Below are 23,897 nucleotides of genomic sequence, written 5' to 3'. Positions count from 1 at the left end.
GGTGTTTGTTTGATGCTGCTGCTCGATCTCCAGCCAGTTTAATCGCACCCGCATCATTGATGTGCGGATTGAATGTGGACAACGTTCTACAGTTCTAGTATTAATGCCTGCAATTTGATTTCCCGCGAGTTACACGCAGATTCTCGCGCTCGATAAGTCCGAGTGGTTAAACTACGTTTTGCTAACTGGTGAGGACTATCAGAACTGACGTTATTTCATCAATTCAACCTCTTATGTAGCGTGTGTATCGTAATGAAACCCCCCAATTGAACGTAGCTTCCAGTTACTGACTGTAGAGTCATCTAAAAGTCGTGGTTTGATAGGTGTTGACTCGTTAGCGTATTCTGATGTGCAAACACATTGTCTTGCTGTATGAATGTGACACTGTGTGCCGCTGCATTAATACGTTGAGTTTATTTCTGTTTTCAGATAAATCACCATGGGAATACACGGACTTGCCAAGTTGATCGCTGACCATGCCCCTGGTGCAATTAAGGAACAAGACATAAAGAACTACTTTGGTAAACGTGTAGCTCCACTTTACCTTCGTTTAAATGATTAAGCACTCCAAAAATGAGAAAATACTCTAGTTATTCTGTGTGTCTAAATAAAATTTTAACTTTTTATTTACACGAGGCCTTAAACATGATCGCAAATGTTCACATTTTCTTGAAAAGCCTAATGTCTTTCCTAAATTACACATTTCAGGCAGGAAAATTGCCATAGATGCTTCCATGTGCATCTACCAGTTCCTGATAGCTGTTCGACAGGATGGGAATGTTCTGCAGAACGAAGAAGGAGAGACTACAAGGTGCAGTGTAAACAACAGGGACTCATTCATGATATTTATGCGATTTAAAGATAAACTAGCACTTGAAGCAATTGCTTTTAACTACAAGGCACTTTTGTCATTTATTCTTCCGTAGCCACCTGATGGGAATGTTCTACCGTACAATCCGCATGTTGGAGAACGGGATCAAGCCTGTGTACGTGTTTGATGGAAAGCCTCCACAGCTCAAGTCAGCCGAGGTCAGTATGAACCCAAAGCCTAAACGAATTCTCTACAGTGTGACATCAGAGGAGGAATAATAATAAAAACGGGTTTATTTTTCATTCTCATGTTGATTTTTACCTTTTGTCAGTTTGTAATTTCTGTTTTTCATCATTTAGCTGGAGAAGAGAGGGGAAAGGAGAGCAGAAGCAGAGAAGTTACTCGCTCAAGCCCAGGAAATGGGTAAATGTTCCGTTTTTATTCCGATAAGTGAATTTTAAACCACTCTGGACATTACACAGTTTCTTTTACAACTTTATCACGTTTTTCCTTAAATCAGGGGAACAAGAGAATATTGACAAGTTCTCCAAGCGGCTTGTAAAAGTCACCAAGCAGCACAACGATGAGTGCAAACAGCTGCTGACACTGATGGGAGTGCCTTACATCGAGGTAAAATAAAGTTTTAACTCTTAACACGTAGAGTCATAATCAAGCATTTAAACCCCCAGATAACCAACAAGTTGCTTTAGTCCTCATATTTTAGACAAATTATCTTCTTTAGCTGTGATTATTTTGTTTAAATTTTAGGATTCTGTTGTTTTTCTCCTTTGTCGGGTTTTATTTATTTTAAATAAACTGGAATCAGAGTTTGGAGGAGATCTACCAGAGGAAGTCACATTCAGCTGAGCTGTTCTTTTTGGTCACCAGTGAAATGCTACACCAGTCAGGAGATCCTTGTCTTATTATTTAGTCAAACACAGTTTGAGGAAATATCTTTTTAAAAAATCAACATTGTGCATGTTTGTTGTTTACATAACGTATGCAAGGTTTGTATTTTTAATGCTAGGGTTGAGATCTTAAAGGTAGTGGCCAGACTCGGCATTAAAATTGTAGAAATACAGTATAACTACACTTTACCATCAATATAAATATGAACTGGGTTCAGTTTTTGATTTTGTTAAAGAATTTAGTCATAAATCATTACAGAAAATCAACATTCTCTTCTCCAGGCAGCGAAGAACCGTGTTTTGCATACATCGTTCACACACACGTCATACTAGGGGGTCAAACTGGGGTGACGGTGGCACAGGAGTTAAGTGCTCGACCCGTAATCTGAAGGTTGCAGGTTCGAGCCCCGCTCAGTCTGTCGCTGTCGTTGTGTCCTTGGGCAAGACACTTAACCCACGTTGCCTGCTGGTGGTGGTCGGAGGGACCGGTGGCGTCAGTGCGCCCCAGGGCAGCTGTGGCTACATTGTAGCTCATCCCCACCAGTGTGTGAATGTGTGTGTGAATGGGTGAATGACTGATTGTGTTGTAAAGCGCCTTGAGGGGTTCCAGGACTCTAGAAGGCGCTATATCAAATACAGGCCATTTACCATTTAGGTAGCTGCTGTTGCTAGCATGGGTAAATCGGTGTATTTTGTTTACTATCGTCTTCCTGATTAAAACAGAAAATTGTTTGATCTAAAATAATAACCTACATCTATAAATCCATTTGGAACCGCACCGGTACTTCTGGACTCCTGCAGGCGAGTCCCGTTAGCATGACTGCTGCAGCACTAACCGTGTTAGCTCCGGCAAAGAACAAGTAATTTGTGAAAGCTACGAGACACACACACACACACACACTTGCACATATAATCTAAATGATGATCCCCATTTTTCAACAATAGATCCTCCTATAGGACCGGTAGAACCTCCGTGTCATCCTGGATTAGAAAACAACAATCCAAGCTAGCGAGTTAGCATCAGAAAGTTTAATTCTGGTAAGAAATCGGTTAAATATTTTCCAATGTTATATCAATAAATACACACAGCGGTAAAGCTGGCAACATGTTATTTTACTCATCTGTAGATTACTGAATTATATTGGGACAATATGGAGAACTTAACTGAAAACTATCAGTGGAGCACAGGCTTGAAATCTTTAACAAACTTTAACAAACGGAACCGATTTTGGTTCAGAAGACAAACAGAATCCTCCCCGGTGTCTTAATCGGGCCGCGGGTTGGTCCAAAGCATTTCTGCACCTCCGGTTCTGATCTCCAGCTGCCGGGCACGGAGTTCGGTTGAACTTCTCCGGTAATCCAATAGCCGTCCTCGTCGCCGTATCCCAGAGAAAAAACATATCTGACCGACTAGCAGAGGCTTCAGAAGCTACATCAGACTGATGACACAATGTTCTCTGCTAAAACGCTAACGCAGAAACACCGGAGTCGGGCGTTGTTTACTGCAGCTGTTTCAGCAGAGCGCCTTGTGAAACGTCACCAGGTGCCCAGGGCTTAGACCGGAAGTTAGTTTCTGTTTTTCCCGTGCCAGTAAAAAACATCAGATTTTCTTAAAATTCCAGCCGTGAAAATCCAAAAACCTTTTTCATCTGAGGTTTTAATACTTCTTTACACAGAGGAATTTTGCTTCTGGCCGATATCTTTAACACACCAGGCCTATAATAATGATTCTTTTGGCTAGCTCTGGTTCATTATTTAGATTTTTACGCTGATAAATGGATATTTTCTGTTTTCTAAATAAAGTTTAAATGACCATTTGTTTGGTGTAGGCTCCATGTGAGGCGGAGGCCACCTGCGCCGCTCTGGTTAAAGCAGGAAAGGTGTTTGCCACGGCAACAGAGGACATGGACGGTCTTACCTTTGGGACAAATGTCCTGCTCAGACACCTCACTGCTAGTGAAGCCAAGTATGTACCACCAGTTCCTGATTTAAGCTTTGCTGTAGAGACAGTTTCTGTTTTATGCATGATTATTTTCTGTTTCAGGAAACTTCCCATTCAGGAGTTCCACTTCAATCGCGTCCTGCAGGACATTAGCCTGACCACTGAGCAGGTAGGGCTTTACTTTTTCTCCTAACAGGATAGAATATATCATGCATGAGACTAAAATCTCTCCTGTCTCCAGTTCATAGATCTATGCATTCTGCTGGGTTGTGATTACTGTGGCACCATCAAGGGAATCGGACCCAAGAGAGCCATCGACCTGATCCGACAGCACGGCTGCATCGAGGAGATCCTAGAAAACATCGACTCCAGTGTGAGTTATTGTTTCCTCTCATCCCATCTTAACCGGAACTTATGTAGTCAGACCAGCTTCTGAATCTGATTCCTACAGAAATACCCCACTCCGGAGGACTGGCTCTACAAAGAAGCCAGGAATTTGTTTCTGGAGCCAGAGGTGGTAGATTGCTCCTCAGTGGAGCTGAAGTGGAACGAGCCCGACGAGGCGGGACTGATCCAATTCATGTGCAACGAGAAACAGTTCAAGTGGGTCAAAAGTTGACTTTCCTGTCCCATTCTTCACCGAGTTTGATTGTCTTTGTAGATCCTGTTCACTGTGCTTAATGCAGCTGTTCTTACAACGTTTGACCATTAGTCTGTGCTGTTGGCCTGTTTTATGTCATGTTTAGTAGCTTTTATCTTTTTGGGAGAGTTCATTCACCGCTTTACAGCAAATCCTCCCACATTCCTTATTATTATTTATAAACACAATTTAACCCATATGAAAACACTTTAAAATGATTATAATTAGGTTTTTATTGATTTTAGTCGTCTTGATCACTAATCTTTGTGTTTGCAGTGAAGACAGGATCCGTAACGGCTGTAAGAAAATCCTGAAGAGCCGACAGGGCAGCACTCAGGGGCGACTGGACTCTTTCTTCACCGTCACTGGATCCCTGTCCTCAAAACGAAAGGTATCCCCTCAGATCCTTCAGCAGCCATTAAGTGTTTTATCTCTGCTTCAGTGAGCAGTTTTATTTTTGTTTTCTCAGGAACCAGAGGTCAAAGGATCAGCAAAGAAAAAGCAGAAAACTGGAGCCACTCCTGGCAAGTTTAGAAAAGGCAAATAAATAAAAATCAGATGCATTTGAAGTGTTTTTGTTATAAATACTAGATATTAAATAAGGATTTTAACTGCAATGCAGAACGATTATTTCAACTCAAACTTTGTGCTTCAAATAAAAAACAAACTTTTGTAGAAAACATGGTGTGCTGATGTGTGTTTTAGTGAATGATCACAGAAACTCACAAAAGAACAAAACTGGTGTTTACGTGGATGCAAAAAAACAGACTTTAATGCTTTTATTCTGAAAGGTTTACCTATGGGTGTAAAATAACCCTTGGGTAAGTTTGTGTTTTTCAGGGAGCTCCGTGATTTATTTAAGAGTTTAAAACCATAGTAAGCAGATTTTTCATATTTTTAAATCATTTTGTTGAGCCAGTTTGTGCTAAAATGACTTTACAGGGTTAATGAAATGTCACTCACATTCCCACTGCCCTTTGTGACCAGAATACCCCACTTGCAACTTCAGAGTGCCGGTCTGCTCTCTGTTGTACTTAGGAAAAGTGGAGCTGACACCTGTTGCTGGAGTGTGTTTCTACGTTTGATTTAGGGATACCACCGATACCGATACTGGTAGCGGTAAAAGTTAACCAATATCAGGAACCGATACCAATGCAGTTGTCTGAAAGTGGCTTCACTATAACTTGTCATTTCCATTCACCTTATATTTTAGTTTTGTGATCATTTGTATTAATATATTTTATTTTTTATTTACCTCACAGTCTTCCTGTTGAAAGCAGAGAAGAAAATAAAACCTGTATTCCAATTCATTGCATTTTTGTGGTAGAAGTATCTGTATCGGCGAGTACTCAGATCCAAGTATCGGGTATCATATTGGTTTGGGAAAAATTGGTATTGTTGCTTCCCTAGTTTGATTTGTTTAAGTGATGAGCCACTCCTGTAGAAACTACTAAAGTCTGGATGATGAGTGGATGATGGTAACATCATAGATTAACTAATATATATATATATATATATACTCGACATGTCTCTATATATATATATATATGTGAGAATGTAGAGCAGCCAGAAGGTCTTCAAGTTGAAAGAAGTAGAGGCAAACTGCAGCACATGGACATTTTTCCTTGAGAGCCAAAATGCTTCTCAGGCATTTATTTCACTGCTTTCCTTTACAAATCACACAAAAAAAACCTCAAGCCTCCACCTGGCTTCCTTTAAATACCCCAGAAAATCACACCTGCAAACAATCAGCCCCAATCATCAGTGCTCCAACATTAAATCCAAAAGGAAATAAACATCCCCATAAATGTACCTAAATGTTAACATAAACAAAAGACAAAACTGTTTCTACAATACAAGAAACATTTTCACACTAAGACCAAAGAAACAAATCCCATTTCCTTTGGTTTGTCCAAATGAAGCAGCCAATCATGGGATGATCACAACCTGCCCTGGATACAAAGCAAACATGAAATCCCAAATGGTAACTACATCCACACCAGTGCAATATTCACATTTATGTCTGGTTAAAATATCCCCCATCACAGTGCCAGCAGGACACAGATATAAATTACAGGGGGCGAATGGGAAATCATCCAAACCATTTGTCACTATATATATATATATATATATTTCTCGAGACCTATATTGTTCAACCCTTAATGAAATAAACAGAATATGGAACGTATTCCAGTGGGCTACACCTTGGTGCTCAATTCCGATTTTTTGAGTAAATCAGATTTTTTGTGTACAGTCAGTACACGTATACAAATATGTGTACTTACTGTAACGGAACAGCTCTGGGTGTCATCTGTTTCAGATGTAATGTCTTTAAAGCTTGGAAAATTTCTCTGTGGCAAAGATTAAACCTGCTTTCTCTTCAGGCATGATTTACAACGATGTTTAGTTTTATTTTAGTCTTGTGTAACTGTTGGTTTTGCAGCCAACTGAAGTAACTTTGACGCGACCGTACATCCCCTTTCTCTTTCTTCCGTCTCTCACCCTAGAGGTGGGTTCTCAAAAAAGATTGCACGCTCAGACCATTAGACGTCCGTTGGTGAGACACTTCTTGTCCTGAGGTTAGTTATCTAAAACACTCTATATATGTTGTGTATACGTGTGTGTTGCTCTAATAGATTTGTGATTTAGATTGTTTTATTTGAACTTTATTAGAAACAGAAAGCTGCTGACAACTTTTCCAACTGTTTTTATGTCCTTTTATTAAAAGACACCCATCATTGCTGCACATGGTGGAAACAGGAGAGCTGATGATTGATTACCACTTACTCAAGTTATTATAAATGATTCATAAATGTGTTTTTAAACTACACACTGGTTCTGATTGCAGACTCGTCATGTCTCTCATTCTGGTGACATCTACGTTGTTCCTGAGGTTCCTCTTTGTGTCCGGTGAGATTTTTGTCACCTTGTTTTTTACAGTTTATTGATGATCTTAGTTGGATTTTAACAGTAAAAGCACATCAGAACGGAGCAGCATTCCACTAACTGAATACTGAATTTACAGGTAGCCCATATTGTGCTGCTAACGAAGCAAAGCTCTTCATTACTACTTCAAAGACCTTGAAGGCCACGAGTGGATCTTGTTTAATAATCCCGTGTCACTTCAAAAGTGAAGAAGGGGTCCACCTCTCAGGGATCACCTTTGGAGTGTGGATCAAAGACAATCCCAAATTCACAGACTACCCAGAAAATGTGGTTTTCAACAGCAGTGGGTCAGTGAGAGACTATCCGATGGAAATGACTGGAAATCTGAGCCAAAACAACTGCACCACCATGTTCTTCAATTTAACCAAAGATCACTCAAAAGATATCTTCTTCAGAGTTGAGAATGCAACATTCAAGGCGACGGCTTGTAGTAATCCTGTTAAAATCAAGGTCAAAGGTGAGCAGGCCTGAGTTTCAGCCGTTATTTATACATCTATACAAAAAGCATGGTGAAAGGTCATTATTCTGATTTATTGTCACTTAAATGTTTCAGATCAGCAAACAATCTTTCAGAAAATTAACTGGTTTCAGGCAAAAATGGGATTTGTGTTCAATGATCAATGATCTGAAATTTCCATTTATTTTGGAATTTCATGCTCAATAGACCTCATTTATATAATGGAGAGGGGTGGGGGGTCCAAAACTGAATGCCGGCAAATATTTATGCGTAAGTGAAAAAACTAAATATTTTATTTGGGTCTGTTTAACATGAAATCCCAGATTCTCCTTGGAGACCCAGGATTACCACCTCAGGAGGTCTGGAGGAGCTGAAGGAGAAGGAGTCTGTCTCTATAACCTGCTCAGCTCCGACTCCCTGTCCACTCTCACCTCCTGAACTCACCTGGAATCTCCAACCAGACTCTGGCAGACAAACACAGAAGAACCCAGATGAAACCTCTACAACTAAAATCCAGGAGAACGTGACTCTGTCAGACACACATGATGGATACAACATCACATGCTCTGTCTCATACCCTGTGGATGGAGGAAAACGTCTGAAAACAACAGAGACAGTGACTCTTCATGTTTCCTGTAAGTGATCCTGTCAGCACGTCATGGTTCAGCTGCTTCTGATCAATAAAGTTCAAGTGAGTCCCATTTTCCTCAGATGCCCCTAAAGACACCTCAGCATCCATCAGTCCATCAGGTTTGGTGTCAGCAGGTAGCTGGGTGACGCTGAGCTGCTCCAGTTTAGCCAAGCCTCCCGTCAGCAGCTTCAGCTGGTTCAGGATCAGCTCAGAGGGACCCGTTCAAGTATCTGAGGAGCAGCTTTACAGCTTCGACGTCTCTGAGGGAGGAGAGTTTTACTGTGTGGCTGCAAACGTTCTGGGGAATCAGACGTCATCAAGGATCAAACTAAGAGTTGGAGGTAACTTATTCACATTTTCTTCTTTCACTTGTTTTATTTTGATTCTTTATAGTTTTGTATTTGATCTGGGTAATCAGACATCATCAAGCATCCTTTGTAGTCTGAACTGTAACTTTTAACATTTCTGCATCTCTCCACCTCTTGAGTCACTCGGCTGATTTGAATGAAAAAATTACAAAGTAATTAGTAATCAATTATCTTGTTCAAGATGGCTGCCACGGCTAACTGATATTAAATCATAAAAATAAGTAAATAAATGAATGGAAACAATCATGATGTTTTTTAAATGGAAAAGAAAATTGAATATTTGAACATGTAGCAGCAGGATGGGAGCAGCATGAGACTCAGCACATGGAGACTATTATGTTTATATGTCCTTTTATTTCACAGTTAGGACAATGTCTCATTCATCTGGCTTTTAAATCATGGATCTGAACTGGGTTACATTTTAGCTTGAATCGGTGTTAATTGATCCACGAATCACCATTTTAGTGTTTTATTAGTATAATCTTATAATAATCAGCTGATTGGGTGTTTTTGGTTTTATTTTCATGTTTTATTCTTTGTCGTGAGTGCTTGTTGGTCTTGTATAATTGCTGAATCCCCTGTAACGCTTTGGTCCACTCACATGCTGTTTTTAAATGTGCTTGATAAATAAACTGGTATAGTGTGGAATGGTATGATACAACACAGATTATACAAATAAATTATACAATGTTACAACAGCTATGTTTTTATGGTGCAATTAAATTATGACATTTGTCTTTAGTTGAGGTAAAGAGATACATGTTGAAATTGTCAGACGGTGTAAAAGTTCATCAAGAGTTAGAAGCGTTCTTTTACTTTTATTTATTTATAGGACATTTTTCATCATCGGGAGCTTTTGTTGGAGGAATTGTTGGGATCATCTATTCATCTGTGCAGTTATTGTCTTTAGGTAAGTATAAATGTCCCAGCACCACTTGTCTCCTTGGTGTGTGTGAGGTGTGTTTATGGCAGCACAGCGGCCTGAGGTCTGAATTGAACCCCAGGTAGTTTCACAGCAACCCAACACCTACAGGTACGTGATCAAAACATCTGACCTGTGGACCAGGACAACAAAGACCCTCATGAGGAAGGGTCAGGGTTTCTGATTGTTAACAAGCTTTATTAAGCAAGGTCCCAAAACAGTTTAAAAAAAAAAAGAAAAACCTATAGAAACATGTGAGTCCCATTAGAAATGCAGGAGGGTTGTTGTTTAGTTATTTATTTTTGCATTTTTCCATTTGAATTAAGACAACTTCAACGATTTAAGTAAAAAACAGTTTAATGAAGACTTTTTAGCTTAATTTCTTGAGAGATCTGTTGGTAAATATTTGTGTCATTATTTGGATGGACCCTTGCTGCATCACCTTAAGGTTTCTGAAGAGCTGAATTAAAGTCCACGAGTAACCAGTAAGTGTAGTTGACAAAACAAGCAAGACACACTCTCCATGGTGACTCCGTGAGGTCTTTCACACCATCTACGATATCGCTGCTGTCTTTTTTTTTCTGTCCTGATCTCAGAGTTAACCAGTTAGTGATCTCTTTTAATGACGCCAGGTTTGTTTTGGTTGTACCCACAAACCTGGCTCTCTATCCAGCCTGAGTTCTCTAATGCTACGTGCAGTGCAGTGCTGTGCACCAGCAAGTATGTGAACAAAAACGCAGCCTGCTGCCTGCACCAACATGAGGTTGGACAGCAAGTACATTCCAGGCCTTAAAGGAGATTGGTAGGAGATTTCTTTAAACGAACGCATGATGTGCTTGAGAGGAAGAAGGAGGAAAAGTAGAGGCCCCAGCACAGAACCTTGAGGGACACCTTGGGTCAGAGAGGTGGTGGAGGACCTAAACTTGGGAGACGGCCACAGAGAAGGAACGCTTAGACAGATAAGAGAAGAACCACACCAGAGTAGTTCCTGATAGGCCTACCCAGTCTCTTCAGTAGCAGGTGATGGTCAACAGTGTCAAAGGCTGCAGTCAGGTCCAGCAGGACCAGAACAGAACAGTTCCCTGCATCATCGTGAGTCAGAAGGACATTAGAGATCCTAAAGAGCTGTTTCAGTAGAATGAGCTCTATGAAAATCTAACTGGAAACTATCATAGATGTTATGTTCATCAAGAACAGCTGTGAGTTGTTTAGCCACAAAATTTCCCAAAGACCTTTTAATGGATGTAATTATATTAGAAAGGTTCAGCTAACTGTCTTTAATTTTTAAATTTTCTGCTCCAGGTGGATGAAGTCAACACGTCCAATCGTACATCAGACTCAGGTGGGAAATTCCAGCTGCATTAAGTATTTCTATTTAATTTTTTTCTTAATAGCCCTTTTTCTTATCATTACTGTGGTTGCTAGATAAATATCCGGCTATGTGGGTTTTAGTGAAACCCACATAAAGTATGTGATGTAACATCCTTCAGCAACCCACATCGTCATTTTTATCTGTTGGTGTTCAGAAACAGCAGATTCAAGGCGTGAAGGAAGAAAAAAGTAATATTTATAACAGCTTATACATTTTCTCCCCCACATGGTTATTTTGCAGAGTCTAGTTCTTGAAGAGCCCTCCAGTACAGCTGAACATCAGGACATCCATTATGGACGGATTGACTTCTCCGTGCGTAGACCTACTACTGCGTTGGTGCAGGACGACACAGATCAGCAGAACATTGTGTATTCACAAGTGAAGCTGAGTAAGACCCAAAGCAACAACCAAACACAGGCTACTAACGACATCTACGCCCAAGTCCAGAAGAAATGAGTTGATACAACAAACATTACACACATACTGTATCTCATATTTTATGTGAGGTCTCCCTCACACTATAGAGCCTTTATTGCAATGCCTTGAGGAGGTTAGAGTATGGATGTCCTCTAACGTCCTACATTTTAATGAGAAGAAGACTGAGGTTGAGATTTTAGTTCCAGCATGTCCACTGGTTCCAGTAATATTGACCTGGGACCACTGGCTCTCTTTCTGAGCTCTATTGTGGCTAACCTGGAGGTAATGATAGACACTGACTTGGTTCTGGTCAGGCAGATCAGTGCTGTGGTGAAATCTAGTTTTTATCATCTGAGAAGGATCGCCAAGGTTAAGAATTTGCTTTTAAAACAGGATTTTCAGATGATTATTAATGCTTTTGTTACATCACATCTTAACTCTTGTAATTCTCTGTACCTTGCTCTTCTGAGATCAGCAGATTAGCTGCTTCTGGAAGTTCAGAGAATGAAGCGCAAACTTAAGGGGGACAGGGCCTTTTCTGTGGCAGCTCCTCAGTGCTCCCATCCAACACCGGACCCATAATTGCGGACATGAACATCAACAAAGCATCAGTTCCTTATTGTCAAGACACCCTCATCTCCCCGCATCCTAGGCCACTCCACCTTCATGACCCTTGTATCTCCTGGTCCTCTGGTCAGCTTCTAAACTGGAGCCCAAACTGCTGCCCCTGATGTTTCACTACCATCAACCCTCTAGTTGCAACTCAGAATCCAGGAAGTCCCAATCTGGACACCTTTCCTTCCCAGTACCATGACCTTGCCCAGGTCTTAGATAAACCATGGGCCACAACCTTTCCACCTCATCGCCACTATGATATGGAAATCAAACTTCAACCGGGAACTGTGCCACCACATGGCTGTTTCTTCTCCCTTTCTCCTGCTGAGACCCAGGGCATGAACCAATATGTCACAGAGGCCCTCCAACAAGGCTTCATTCATCAGCAACGTCTCCAGGGGCAGCTGGGTTTTTCTTCGTTAAGATGGATGGGGATCTCCACCCTTGCATTAACTATTGAAGACTCAATAAAATCACCATCAAAGATCACCCACCACCACTGACGGTCACCGCTCTTTCACTAAGCCTGACCTGCGGAGTGCATACACCTGGTGCGCATTAAAGTGAGATGAGTGGAAGGCCGCTTTTATACCACCCACCGGCTATAGGGAGCCTAAGTCCCTTCCGCATCATAGAACGAAAAAAATGAATGCAAGTCAACGAGGCTAAAAACGCTGTTTTCTAATCCGCTGCTTAGACCCTGGATCACACAAATGTTGCACTACAAGTTAAATGAAAAGTAACGACGGGTGTTTCGAACATGCCAGTCACGTACTTTGAGATTTATTAGCATGTAAAAGTTTGTAATTTGCATGACTACAAACTAGAAATCGGCACGTCACATATGTGACGTCACCACATAATCTCCTCTTCCCTAACGTAGCTGCTACTTACCAAATGACCAGATTTATGAAGGGTTCTTTCATAATGTGGGAAGTTTGCTGAACTTACAGCCCTTTTCTCTCAGTTTTCTCCGTGTCTGGTTTGATGACGTCACTTTTGTGAAGCGCATTTGTAGTCCTAGACTTATTTTCACACAAAACCTAAAATATTGTTCCCCCCGTTCGAAAATAAGCGTGTTCTTGGTATCAAAATGCGTCTTTAAAATTCACAGACATCATATGTGAAATCCATGGCACAAAACAAGCAGAATTAGAAAATAGCGGTTTTAGCCCCATTGACTTGCATTCATTTTTTCGTTCTTCCGGGGACCCATGATGCAGAAGTGACTTAGGCTCCCTATCGGGAGCACCAGGTCATTCCCTTTGGTCTGTACTACAGTCCCACCATCCACATCCAGCACACAAAACCGCTCAGCCCATCAAGCCTGCTAGGCCCTCTTCTTTGAGTCCTAAAATTTTCAACTAGCCTACTGACCTGGTTCCAAGAACCACAAAGCTGATGACCACTCCTGGCAGTTCACTCCTTCAGTCCTGTCTCCTGACCCAGGTCCCATCCAGCTGTCTCCCCGCTCTGGCTCACGGAGATGTTTCATCTCGGCCCAGCCCTCACTCTGGCCTCATTATCTCTGGGTGGAGTTATCACACAACCGGAAGTGGAGGTTCCTGCAGCTCAGACTCTGGTCGGACGGTGTCCCATGGTCTGGATCAAGGCACGAGCCACCATCCCTGTGTCAACACCCAATATGCCCACCAGTACCGTCTCTGTTCCTCACCCTCCTACCAGCCTGGGTACAAGGTTTGGCTGTCAATTACCAACCTACACTTGTGAACCGAGTCCAGGAAACTCCCGCCCAAATTCATTGGTCCCTACATCTTTGAATGAAAGATCAACCCTGTCACAATCTGCCTCCGTCTGCCTGCCTACCTCAAAATCCACTCAGTCTTCCATGTCCCCAAATTTGAGCCACAATCTGACTCTTTGTTGGCACTGCCGCCTGCTCAGCCTCTGCTACTTTATGGATGGCGACTGGGTTTACACAGTGTCACGCATCCTGGACGTCCGTCGTCAGGGCCGAGGCTAGAAATATTTGGTTGACTAGGAGGGCTGAAGGACTGAGGATCACTCTTGGGAACTGGCTCACTCCTTCCTAGACCTCTCCCTTTTCACAGATTTTCGCTTCCGCCAACAGTGTGCTACTAAGGTCACCTATTTAGTGCCGGAGGGGTTACTGTCAGGAACTCCATCATTCATCGCCTAAGCATCCCACAAATTATCCACATTATCACAATCCACTATTAAATTAGGTCAACTGAAACCAATCATCACTCAGTTCAATCTATGAGTTCAGAGCATCATCGCTCACCTAACCTTCACTCATCTGACGAGTAAGTCAGCTACTGAGCCTTTAGATGGTCTCTCAGTCTAAGTTTGCTTTAGCACCATATTCTAAGTTTTCCCCTTTATGTAGCAGTTAAAGTGTTAGATCTGGTGTCCAGTCCTGGCCCCTATCCAGCTAGTTATAGACGCTTCCCTGCTTCAGCACACCTGTTGTCTTTTTACAAATGGTTAGATGATTTCTAACAAACAAAAAAGTGAAACACACATTAATTTGGATTTTGAATAAAATGTTAATTTTATTTGGCTTTTCATGGATTTTTTTATGTTGGTGTTTTTCAAAATGTGTTTATCTTTAGTATTTTATATTTTAATCTTTCTTTTTCTATGTTCAGCACTTTGTGGGCAGTGCTCACAGTTTTTAAAGTGCTTTATAAATAAAATAGGCTTGTAGCTTTTTTAACACTTCACTGATCGTCTTTAGCTATTTTAAGATGTAAGCAGCTAGATTTCTGGTGAAACCTGTTTTAATTAGCTTAATTGTTCCGAGAGGACAACGGAGCCTCCGGCTGTGTAAAATGTTTATTTTGGAGACTAAAAGAATGAGACAGCAACATTTTCTTTCCAGCTGAGACAGCATTTCAGTTCAAAGTTTTTAAGAGTGTTTTGAGTATTTTTGTAGCTGCATGTTAAATAAACCCAGTAGCCACTAAAGATTACTCTCCGCTGCAGCTTGGATGCAGAGATGGTTTCTGACTGCAGCTGCCGATAGAATCAGTAAAAACCACCAGATAACAGTTCCTACACGTCAAACCCAGGCAGCAGAGTTCTTGGACCGCTTACAGATAAATAACACAGGAGATGCAGTGGTCACAAGGCTGAAACAGCATGAGCTTGCCTTGGTCTGATGCACATTTCGTTAAATTCATTGCAGTTTTTCCTTTACTCTCATTTGTCCTGACGGGCTCTGCAGATTTCACAGACAAAAACGTGTTTGTTGTTTTCTGTTTGATTTGTTGAAACCTAATTTGAAAGTGACTTTGCATCAGTATTTTTGTAAAACTAAAAATACAGACTCTTGTCTGAGCATGTCATGATATCCTAAAACCGTGTCATTTTTCTTTTTCTGAATGTTGTTAGTATTGAATATTTTCCACGTAAGTTGTCTTATTCCAACCATGTGAAGATAAAAATGCTTCAAGTGAATTGTGTATAGCAGTGCTCCAAGATAAGTTCATGAGTCATGACTACATCAACTACCAAAATGGTCAACGGCCTATGTATAATCAGCATCATCTTCCCTTTTTAAGCTTTGTTTTTCCTCTCAAAACTGCTGTTGTTCCTCTCAATGATTTGCCACAGAATCACTGGACGAGCTTAAACAGTCACAGCAAACTGGCAGCAACAGAGCGTGAAAGTTTGGGAATGTTTTATAAAAGTAAAGAGAAACAGGTGCAGCATCTGCAAGGTAGAAGCTGCCTTCCATGGCAGTACAACTGTGATTTACAAGCATCTTAAAGGCACACTTGCTTGCTTTTAGCACCCCCTAGTGTCCTTTATTCTCTGTGGCCAAACCAAAAGCAAAACTTTTCTCGCTGTGCATTCGTCTTTTTAACACCTTAATCTAACAGCAAAAATGTCTCCCAGCCTTCATTAGTGTCTACAGGAGCGGTTCATCACTAAATAAAACAAATCAGCTGTGTTCATGATCTAAAACTTTCAGGAAACGTGCTTGAAACAGTACAACATGCCCTATAGGTTATAAATTGTAAGTCGCTTTGGATAAAAGCATCTGCAAATGTAATGAAATAGATTAGTTTTTTTATGAGCCATAAGGCGTGGGATTCTATAGGAAATATGGAATCCACCTTATGGATCGCAGGGTTATTTAAACCAGAAGATTGGATCTTTTTATTGCAGGGATTAGATCAGTGGTTCCCAACCTTTTTCCCAAGGGACCCCTTTTTTACCAGTAAAATTTTTGACGACCCCCTCCCATTCTCTCTTCCTATACAAACAGTATTAAGAAATGATAAAATTGTTCAAGCACATTTTAATATGCTTTGATTCAATAGATAACAGTAATAGTAGGCTCCAGTACAGAACAAAGTCATTAACAAAACCAGAGCATAATGTGCTTGACAGTTTGTGTTACTTTTCTGAACACATTGTTTCTTGTAAACACTGATAAATCAATCATTCCTTTCAATAAACGTTTGACACATAAAAAATACACTGAGCAAAATGTACTTAAATGTGTATATTACTGTTTATACTAGATTATTTACTGTAAAGGCTGTGATTAATCAACCAGTCCTATCTTTAATGAACTTTTGACGCTTGAAAACAGTGAGCTGAGCAAAATGTTCTTAAAAGTGTGTTACTTTTTCTGTACTAATTATTTCCTGTCTTAATATCAGTAAACTTTTCTCTCATAATAAAATGTGAGCAAAATGTAGGCTATAAACAAGTAATAAATGAAGTTTTAACCCCTTAAAGTGGAGAGGTCCTGGCGACCCACTGAGAGGATTTGGCGCCCCCTTGTGGGGGTCGGGACCCCCAGGTTAGGAACCACTGGATTAGATAACCGTTACGTATTCACTCAGAGACAACAGAATAGAGTCAAGTTTAAAAGTTAAGAATTTAATTACTAACAAATTAAACTAGACTGACTTAAAAACTAAATGTATAATGTAACTAAAATGGATGGGACGGTGAATGGATGACGTGTGATGTTAAATCAGAACCAACAAATCCGAAGAAGGGATTGTTCTGACGGGAACTGAAGATGTTTTCGCATTAAGCTTTGGTTAGGAAGTTCAGAAACACATGAGACACCATCATGCTGGTCCACCTACCCTTAGTGGAAGTCCTCTGTACATCAGGAATATCGAGGTCCAGTAGACACTCTCTGGAACCGAGCCAGTAGGAAAAGCCGCGGTTCCGATCAAACCCGTCTTGAGTTACTTCCGGGTACACGTCAAGTTATTGGCGTCTGGTGAGACCCAAGCCTGGGTCCGGAAGGTTGAGCTTTTATTCTGAAAGGAACTGCTGCCGCTGGTTGGTATAGCGACTGGATTTTTCAGTTTGTCGTTGGTTCTTTCGGTTAAAGAGTTTAGATCAGGATTGGCCACTTCGTCACTTTCTCTGGAACGCTTTGAACTGGCGTTAGAGCTGACGTGGCAGTTTTATACTTTGGATGTTATGGTTTATTGTCGAATGAAAAATTACCAAACACCATCAGAACCACGCCTCCATCAGATCTGTAAGATTCTGATTGGATCAGTGAAAATAATGTGTTATGTCTTTTTAACACTACGTTGGAACATTTAAAGTCACAGTACTTATTATTTCTATAGGATCATAATAAAGCAATTAATATTTTGACTTCACAGGTCGGTCACATCTTATTTATTGACTAACATTTTGATGGATTAGCTTATTAAAATAAAGTTCTTTGATTAATTAAAAGAAAATAGTTCATTGTTCGTTCTTCTGTTGAGCTGGAAATAAGTAGGTTAGAAGGAATGCATGAGACCTTGAGACTATCTCTCATGCAGACTTCTCTTGAGCAAAGAAGGGAAAAAACACAGTCTTCCGTTCCGTTACACAAATAAATAAACATAAACAGTACATCAGCTAAAATTTTTTTCAAAGTCCCAACAGAGCGGCCCGCTAGTCTGAAGTTGCAGGTGTGGTATTCTGGCCACAGAGGGCGGTGGGGTCTAAGTGACATTTCATTAACCCTGTAAGGGGTCATTATAGCACATACTGGCTAAAGGAAAGGATTTATAAATAGAAAAAGTTGAACATTATGGCTTTAAAAGGAAGCACGTTGTGGTTGAGAATGAAGAGACAGTTTTCACGTACAAGAAAAGTCCCGTTGTTCCAACTAAACCTTCAAGGTCACCACCAACTGAGAAGCTACACAAAAGATCAAAACAAGAATTCATGACACAGAATATTGTTTCAACTGTTTTTTATTTCTGTATTGAAAAAATCCAACACATACAGTCTGAAACTGAAGTTTAAGGGTTTGTTTTACACTCTAAAAAAAATCACACACTTAAGCTATGCTTAGCAGTAAATATGGGCAGCACTCACTCCAGATGAATGGAAAGATTTTGATTCTACTGTAAAACGTTTTCCCAGAAGATGATCTTTTTATTTGCACAACATTTAATTTTAAGATCAAGCTTTAAGATGTTTATATTTCTGTCTCGTTGGATAAAATCTTTAAGACTTCAAAGATTTAAATCGACGACATTTATGGATTGCACCAACAAGGTTTCATTTTAACTAAGATTAGCACTAATCAGAGTTAAGTAAAACTAGGTTTAAAATGACTTAAACCAGGTATAAAGTTAAGCTGAGCTGCATTGCACCACTTAAACTTTATCTCAGTTTAGTTAAACTCAGTTTATGTTTCTAAACTGTGCTTAAACTGATTTAAATTAAGGGGAGTGGATGTCAAATTCAAATATACTAATTAAACGGGCCACGCAATTAATATATAAACATTCAGAAGCTTGTTAGGACCTGGATTGAAAACCTTACATCTTTGGTGCATATAGCAGCTTTTGTTTGAAGAGCAATTTTTTTTTTTTATATTTCTTGTGGTTTCTCTGTTCCTCCTTTGCGTTTTCTCTCAGAAGATCCAATAAATCATGTTAGCTAAGCCTACAGCTAAGCTAGCTCCACACTCCAGAGCAGATAGTACATAACATTTGCTCAGCTGCAGAGCTACGTTAGCTCCATACAGCAGTGCAGCTTTAGAAAGAGAGCAGGTGTATTGTGCTTTGACTGGACCAGCTTCGTGTCTGCAGACCTACGTATGTCCATGTGAACAAACTGGAGGTTCAGAGACTTTTTACTTAAAAGGAGAAGAGACATCGCTCAGGGCTTCCTGATTTAAAAATAAATAAATAAACAACAGCTCTAAAATAGACTATTTGGGAAACCAGTATCTTACCAAAAGTTAACTTTTATAATAAAATCCAATTGGACTGAGCCTGTTTCTCAATTTTCTTTGAATATCATCATCCTTTTTCTAGATTTACCTAAAAAATACAGCCATGGCAAAAGTTAAACCTCCTCATTAGCAGGTTTAAAATTAAACCTAGATCATAGTTTCAATTGAGGTTCAGTGTTCTGGTGCAACTGGCTTAAAGTTAAACTTGGTTTAGTGTAAAAATTAAACTGGGTTTAAAACGGGTTTAAATGTAATCCGTCTTAATTTTAAACTAGGTTTAAAGTTTGGTGCAATGGAATTTAAATGTAAACTATGATTTTATCTGAGTTTAAAGTTAGACCTTGTTGGTGCAATCTACCGGCTGGATTTAACTTTTACACTAAATAAAGTTTAATTTTAAGCCCGTTACACCCGACTTTTAAACCCCAGTTTAAATTATGATCTGGGATTTATTTTAAACCATCTAATGAGGAGGTTTAACTTTAGCCATGGCTGTATTTTTGAGGAAAATAAAAAAACTATTAAGTTCTTTACAGAAAATTGACAAACAGGTGCAGTCTAGTTGAATTTTATGACAAAGATTAATTCATGGCTAATGCCTGGTTAACCAAATAATGTTTTTTAGAGCTGTTGTGTTTTTCAGCAGGTCTTAAGCTGAGCGATGTCTTTCTTTTTAAGTCACACGTCGATCCATTAAAACCATCCGCTGGACTGACCATCGATCATAGGTCGACAGAACCCAGACTTTTCCTTATATTTATTTGTTTAAATGTAGACATCACTCTGACCGACCCATAAAACCAGCGCCTCAACAGCTGGGCTGGCTCGATGTTCTGAGATGGAGACAAACAAAGGAGGAGCGGAGAAAGTTAAATAAACAAACGCTGTTAAATGCACCAAAACGAGTCAGCGGGTGAGAAGAGCAGAGAGGAGGTATTTATTGTTTGTTAAAGCCCAGGGTCTAACGACACGCTTCCGGTGTTTATAGTTAATATCGTGCCTTATTTAATTAGTATGTTTATTTTGATGCCCACGTCTTTTGACTTGAATCAGTTACTGAGTTTAACTAAACTGAGATTAACGTTAAATAAATGACCTGCACTTGTATAGCGCCTCTCAGAGTAAGGACTCCAAAGCGCTTTACACTACAGTGTATCATTCATCCATTCACACACACATTCATACACTGGTGGAGATGAGAGGCGAGGCTGCCGAGCACAGGCGCCACCGGACCCTCCGACCACCACCAGCAGGCAAGGTGGGTTAAGTGTCTTGCCCAAGGACACTACAGCAGAATTCCCTGTCCGGAGCCGGGATCGAACCTGCAACCTTCCAATTACTGGACAACCCGCTCAACCTGTTGAGCTACTGCTGCTGCCAAGTGGTGCACCGCAGCTCTGCTTAACTTTAAACCTGGTTTAAGTAATTTAAAACCTAGTTTACTGATCTCTGATGAGTGCTAATCTTACTTTAAATTAAACCATGTTGGTCCAATCCACCCATATTTTTGTAAAAGGTTTAGTTGGTAATTTGTTTATTATTGGATGCAGACTTTCTTATTAAGAAACATGTTTCAGAAGCAAACTGGTGGGAAACAAAGCGAGTGAGCTGGGTTATAAGTGCCAAACAGTTTAGGATTTACATCGCCGCCTGTTCAACTCAACAATCTCACCAACTCTTAAGTGCATTTAGTCTTTTACGCTGATTCTTGATTTCCAATCGTCATCAGACCTGTGGGTTCAGTTTAAAAAGGAGGAAATAGTGTCAGTGCAGAAAGTGTGATTTATAAAATAAAGTACCTAGAATTAATGTGGTACATACCCGAGAAAGGTGACTGTAGGTTTTTACATATCTGGTTCTGTAGAGAGAGCATGCATTAGGTCAGTGTGTGCTGCTTAACCATCAGCAAAGGCCTTTTAGTAGGGAATAAAGTAATCCTGATGCATAAATGATGTGTTTGTAAGATCACTTGCACCACCTGTCTGCATGTCATGATTATTACATCTCAGAAACACAAGACAGGTGAGTGGTTTCCAAACATTTTAGCTTCTGGCCCTAAAATTATCATGAATGTGAGCAGAAAGAGAAATAAATGATAAAAATAGAGAATATTCACCCCAAAAGTAATGCTTCGTCTTCCCCATGTGAGATACTCTGCATTCAAACTTATCTCCGGTCCTCGGAGTGAAAGGCACGTGTTTGGTCATGTGATAATGCCAGTCCTCCTCAAAGGCCAGGTCAGTCTGCTTTGCTGCGGTTATTTCTTGTCCATTCTTTAGCAGATCAACGCGGATCTCTGGTGGGTGGAAGCCGCTGACGTGGCAGATGAGGACGTTTGATTTATCATACTGTCCTGGGTTACGACTGTACACCTGGACCTGTGGTTCAGCTGCCAAAATAATACATAAAAAAACAGAAAACGTTTAACAAACGCACACAAACTGTAACATCTGTTCTATTGGTTTAACTCAAACACACTCGCACACATCAGTAAGTCACATCAACTGTTATTTTTGAAAAGCTTTGATACAAATGTGTGTTTTAGCAGCTTTTATTTGTTTCCACATACTCAGTGTGTATGCTTGTGTTTGCTTTCATGACAAAATGTAAACAAACCAGTTCCTCCAGTTCTATCACTTTTCTAGCTAACACGAATATTCCTCTCTTAACTTTAGTCAGTTAGTGTTTCAGAGTTTCAGTTTGAACATTTTAGTCTTGTGTTTATCAGACAGCAGACTATTAAAGGTCTGAAACCTCATCTGATCATTCAACTAAAACTTTATAAATGCTTCAGACGCAAAACTTTATTTATAACTTTATAACTACTTCCTAAACAAAACAATAAAGAACTTCACGTTTTTCATTCATGCTATTAGAAGTAAGCTAATGCTGAATTAAACTTTAACTACAGTAAATAAATAAAATATAAAACGTAGGAATAAATAAATGCTTGTCCTCTAAATTCAAACATTACAACCAAAGTATGTTTTAGTACCCCCATCATATAGTTTTAGGATGACTAACTAACAGCTCCTGATGTCTCTGTGTAAGAATGCTGCTGTAGACACCAGATGGACCCGTTCCACTTGTCATGGACGTGTCCTATGTTCCTTTATTGATCATCTAAGTAGATTACGGTAATCTATGTTCCAACATTATAAAATCAACACCTGAAAGTTTATAAGCACCCAAAGCATACCTCATAACAACTCAAAACTAGCAACCAGTCTGATTCATAAAAACGAATAATCAAATTTTAATATCCTGGCCAAAAGCTTTAAAATAACATTAATTTGACAGTAAGACTCCATGGTAATAATGTGGTACTACAGATAAGCACATTTTTACTACAGTCATAAAACAAAAATATGTTCTGCGCATGCGTGACGTGATAACACCAAACCAGCAGCTGGCCAACATCCAAAGCCTGATTCATGCTTCTCCGTCTGCGTCAGTGCATCACATTTATGTACCTGGCTCTCATATACGTGTGATTAAAACAAATAAAAACACCCAAAAATAATAAAAAAGAAAGTAAAAACTCCCAAAACAAAAACGTCATCTGACTTTAAGAGGAGGGTTATTTAAATGTATTCGTGAAGTTTTCTCCAGACGGGTTGACATTATCCATAATAAGTGTAACATTTTTGCCCTTCTCACAAACTACATGTTCTTATTTTACAAACAAATGAATAAATAAAATAAAAACTGCCCATGAGTTCAAGTCCTGACAGTGTCAGTACTTCCTGCTGAAAGCACAGCGCCATTTTCTCCTCAGATTAGAACATCAGTGAGGAGAACAGTGAGGTGTAAACAATCACAACTCTTACCTAGTTTTGCTGATATTAACTCTGTTAGGAAAAGCAGAGCCACGACATAGACGAGTTCCTTCATGGTTTTGTTCTTCAGAATGTTTCTGGTAAAACAAAATTGTTCTATTGGCCTACAAACAGGCACAAGTGCGTAACAAACCAAATCGAAAGTAAAAATGTTCAATTGTTGTGCTCAGGTCTATCATGGCGTCTCTGCCAGAAATTAACCAATCAGAGATCAGTTTACTGTAGCCCCCGCCCTATAGAGGAACTTTTTTGGTGTTACGTCGAAATGTGTCTCCCACTGAAAACCGTTCCCAGCTTTTCCATGAACACTAGTTTCGAGTTATGTCATTGAATGAACTTGCCAGTACAAAACGTAATGATGCTTTCTTTGTGACCATTTGTTTAATCGCAACTTATTTTGCAAGAGCAACACCCGGATGACCGCAAACAGAGACTAGCGGGACATCGTTTTTTTTACCTTTAACATATCTCTGCTTAACACCTATCACTTTCAAGCCATGTGACTACGGTATTTAGTAAACCAATAGAACATTTCGAAATGCCTGTAATAACTTCAAAATGTTATTATCGGTCAGTTCAGCGTTTTTAAAATGGGATGTTCTTATCTGAAGGGGTTTATTAGAAACCAGTCATGAAACAAACAAACACGGATTTCTCTCATAAGTGGACTAAATAATGCCATTTTGATGTTTAAGTTGTTTTTCTGATCTGAAAAATGTGTTCAACGGGTCATCAAGCTTTACAGAAGTTTGTTAATTACCTGTAGATTTTATTCAGGTGTGTTGGAAGTGAAAAACATCTAAATATGAAGAATAACGA

General features: G+C 39.8%; 3 protein-coding genes across 5 annotated transcripts; 2 read left to right on the top strand and 1 right to left on the bottom strand.

Moving 5' to 3' along the window:
- The first annotated feature begins 79 nt into the window (after positions 1 to 79).
- Positions 80 to 5,209, top strand: fen1 (flap structure-specific endonuclease 1). Of its 2 annotated transcripts, none has more exons than XM_015954963.3 (12): positions 80 to 188; positions 430 to 521; positions 709 to 811; positions 927 to 1,029; positions 1,171 to 1,234; positions 1,332 to 1,441; positions 3,549 to 3,685; positions 3,764 to 3,830; positions 3,903 to 4,034; positions 4,113 to 4,264; positions 4,578 to 4,692; positions 4,771 to 5,209. In XM_015954963.3, the coding sequence occupies exons 2-12, from the start codon at positions 440 to 442 to the stop codon at positions 4,846 to 4,848; spliced, it is 1,143 nt and encodes a 380-aa protein (XP_015810449.3). In that variant the 5' UTR covers positions 80 to 188; positions 430 to 439; the 3' UTR covers positions 4,849 to 5,209. The 2 variants fall into 2 exon arrangements, with proteins under 2 accessions (XP_015810449.3, XP_054607265.2); XM_054751290.2 differs by lacking the exon at positions 80 to 188 and adding an exon at positions 226 to 323.
- Positions 5,210 to 6,701: 1,492 nt separating this feature from the next.
- Positions 6,702 to 17,665, top strand: LOC107382722 (sialic acid-binding Ig-like lectin 12). 2 transcript variants are annotated; one of them, XM_070553086.1, is made up of 8 exons: positions 6,702 to 6,880; positions 7,150 to 7,211; positions 7,327 to 7,704; positions 8,028 to 8,339; positions 8,416 to 8,676; positions 9,536 to 9,613; positions 10,928 to 10,967; positions 11,238 to 17,665. In XM_070553086.1, the coding sequence occupies exons 2-7, from the start codon at positions 7,157 to 7,159 to the stop codon at positions 10,933 to 10,935; spliced, it is 1,092 nt and encodes a 363-aa protein (XP_070409187.1). In that variant the 5' UTR covers positions 6,702 to 6,880; positions 7,150 to 7,156; the 3' UTR covers positions 10,936 to 10,967; positions 11,238 to 17,665. The 2 variants fall into 2 exon arrangements, with proteins under 2 accessions (XP_070409187.1, XP_070409186.1); XM_070553085.1 differs by lacking the exon at positions 6,702 to 6,880 and having other exon boundaries at positions 6,894 to 7,211.
- A 564-nt stretch (positions 17,666 to 18,229) lies between these two features.
- On the bottom strand, positions 18,230 to 23,250 carry LOC107382703 (beta-2-microglobulin). The gene is made up of 4 exons (XM_015954956.3): positions 23,070 to 23,250; positions 21,356 to 21,628; positions 21,061 to 21,097; positions 18,230 to 20,970 (listed from the first exon to the last, which is right to left on the bottom strand). Exons 1-3 carry the CDS (start codon positions 23,131 to 23,133, stop codon positions 21,084 to 21,086), a joined length of 351 nt encoding a protein of 116 aa, XP_015810442.1. The 5' UTR covers positions 23,134 to 23,250; the 3' UTR covers positions 18,230 to 20,970; positions 21,061 to 21,083.
- Between the last annotated feature and the right edge of the window lie 647 nt (positions 23,251 to 23,897).

Source organism: Nothobranchius furzeri, chromosome 7, assembly GCF_043380555.1.
Source record: "Nothobranchius furzeri strain GRZ-AD chromosome 7, NfurGRZ-RIMD1, whole genome shotgun sequence".
Classification (NCBI taxonomy): Eukaryota; Metazoa; Chordata; class Actinopteri; order Cyprinodontiformes; family Nothobranchiidae; genus Nothobranchius; species Nothobranchius furzeri.
Note: the sequence above shows the minus strand (reverse complement) of the source record. Positions and strands in the feature narration are given on the sequence as shown.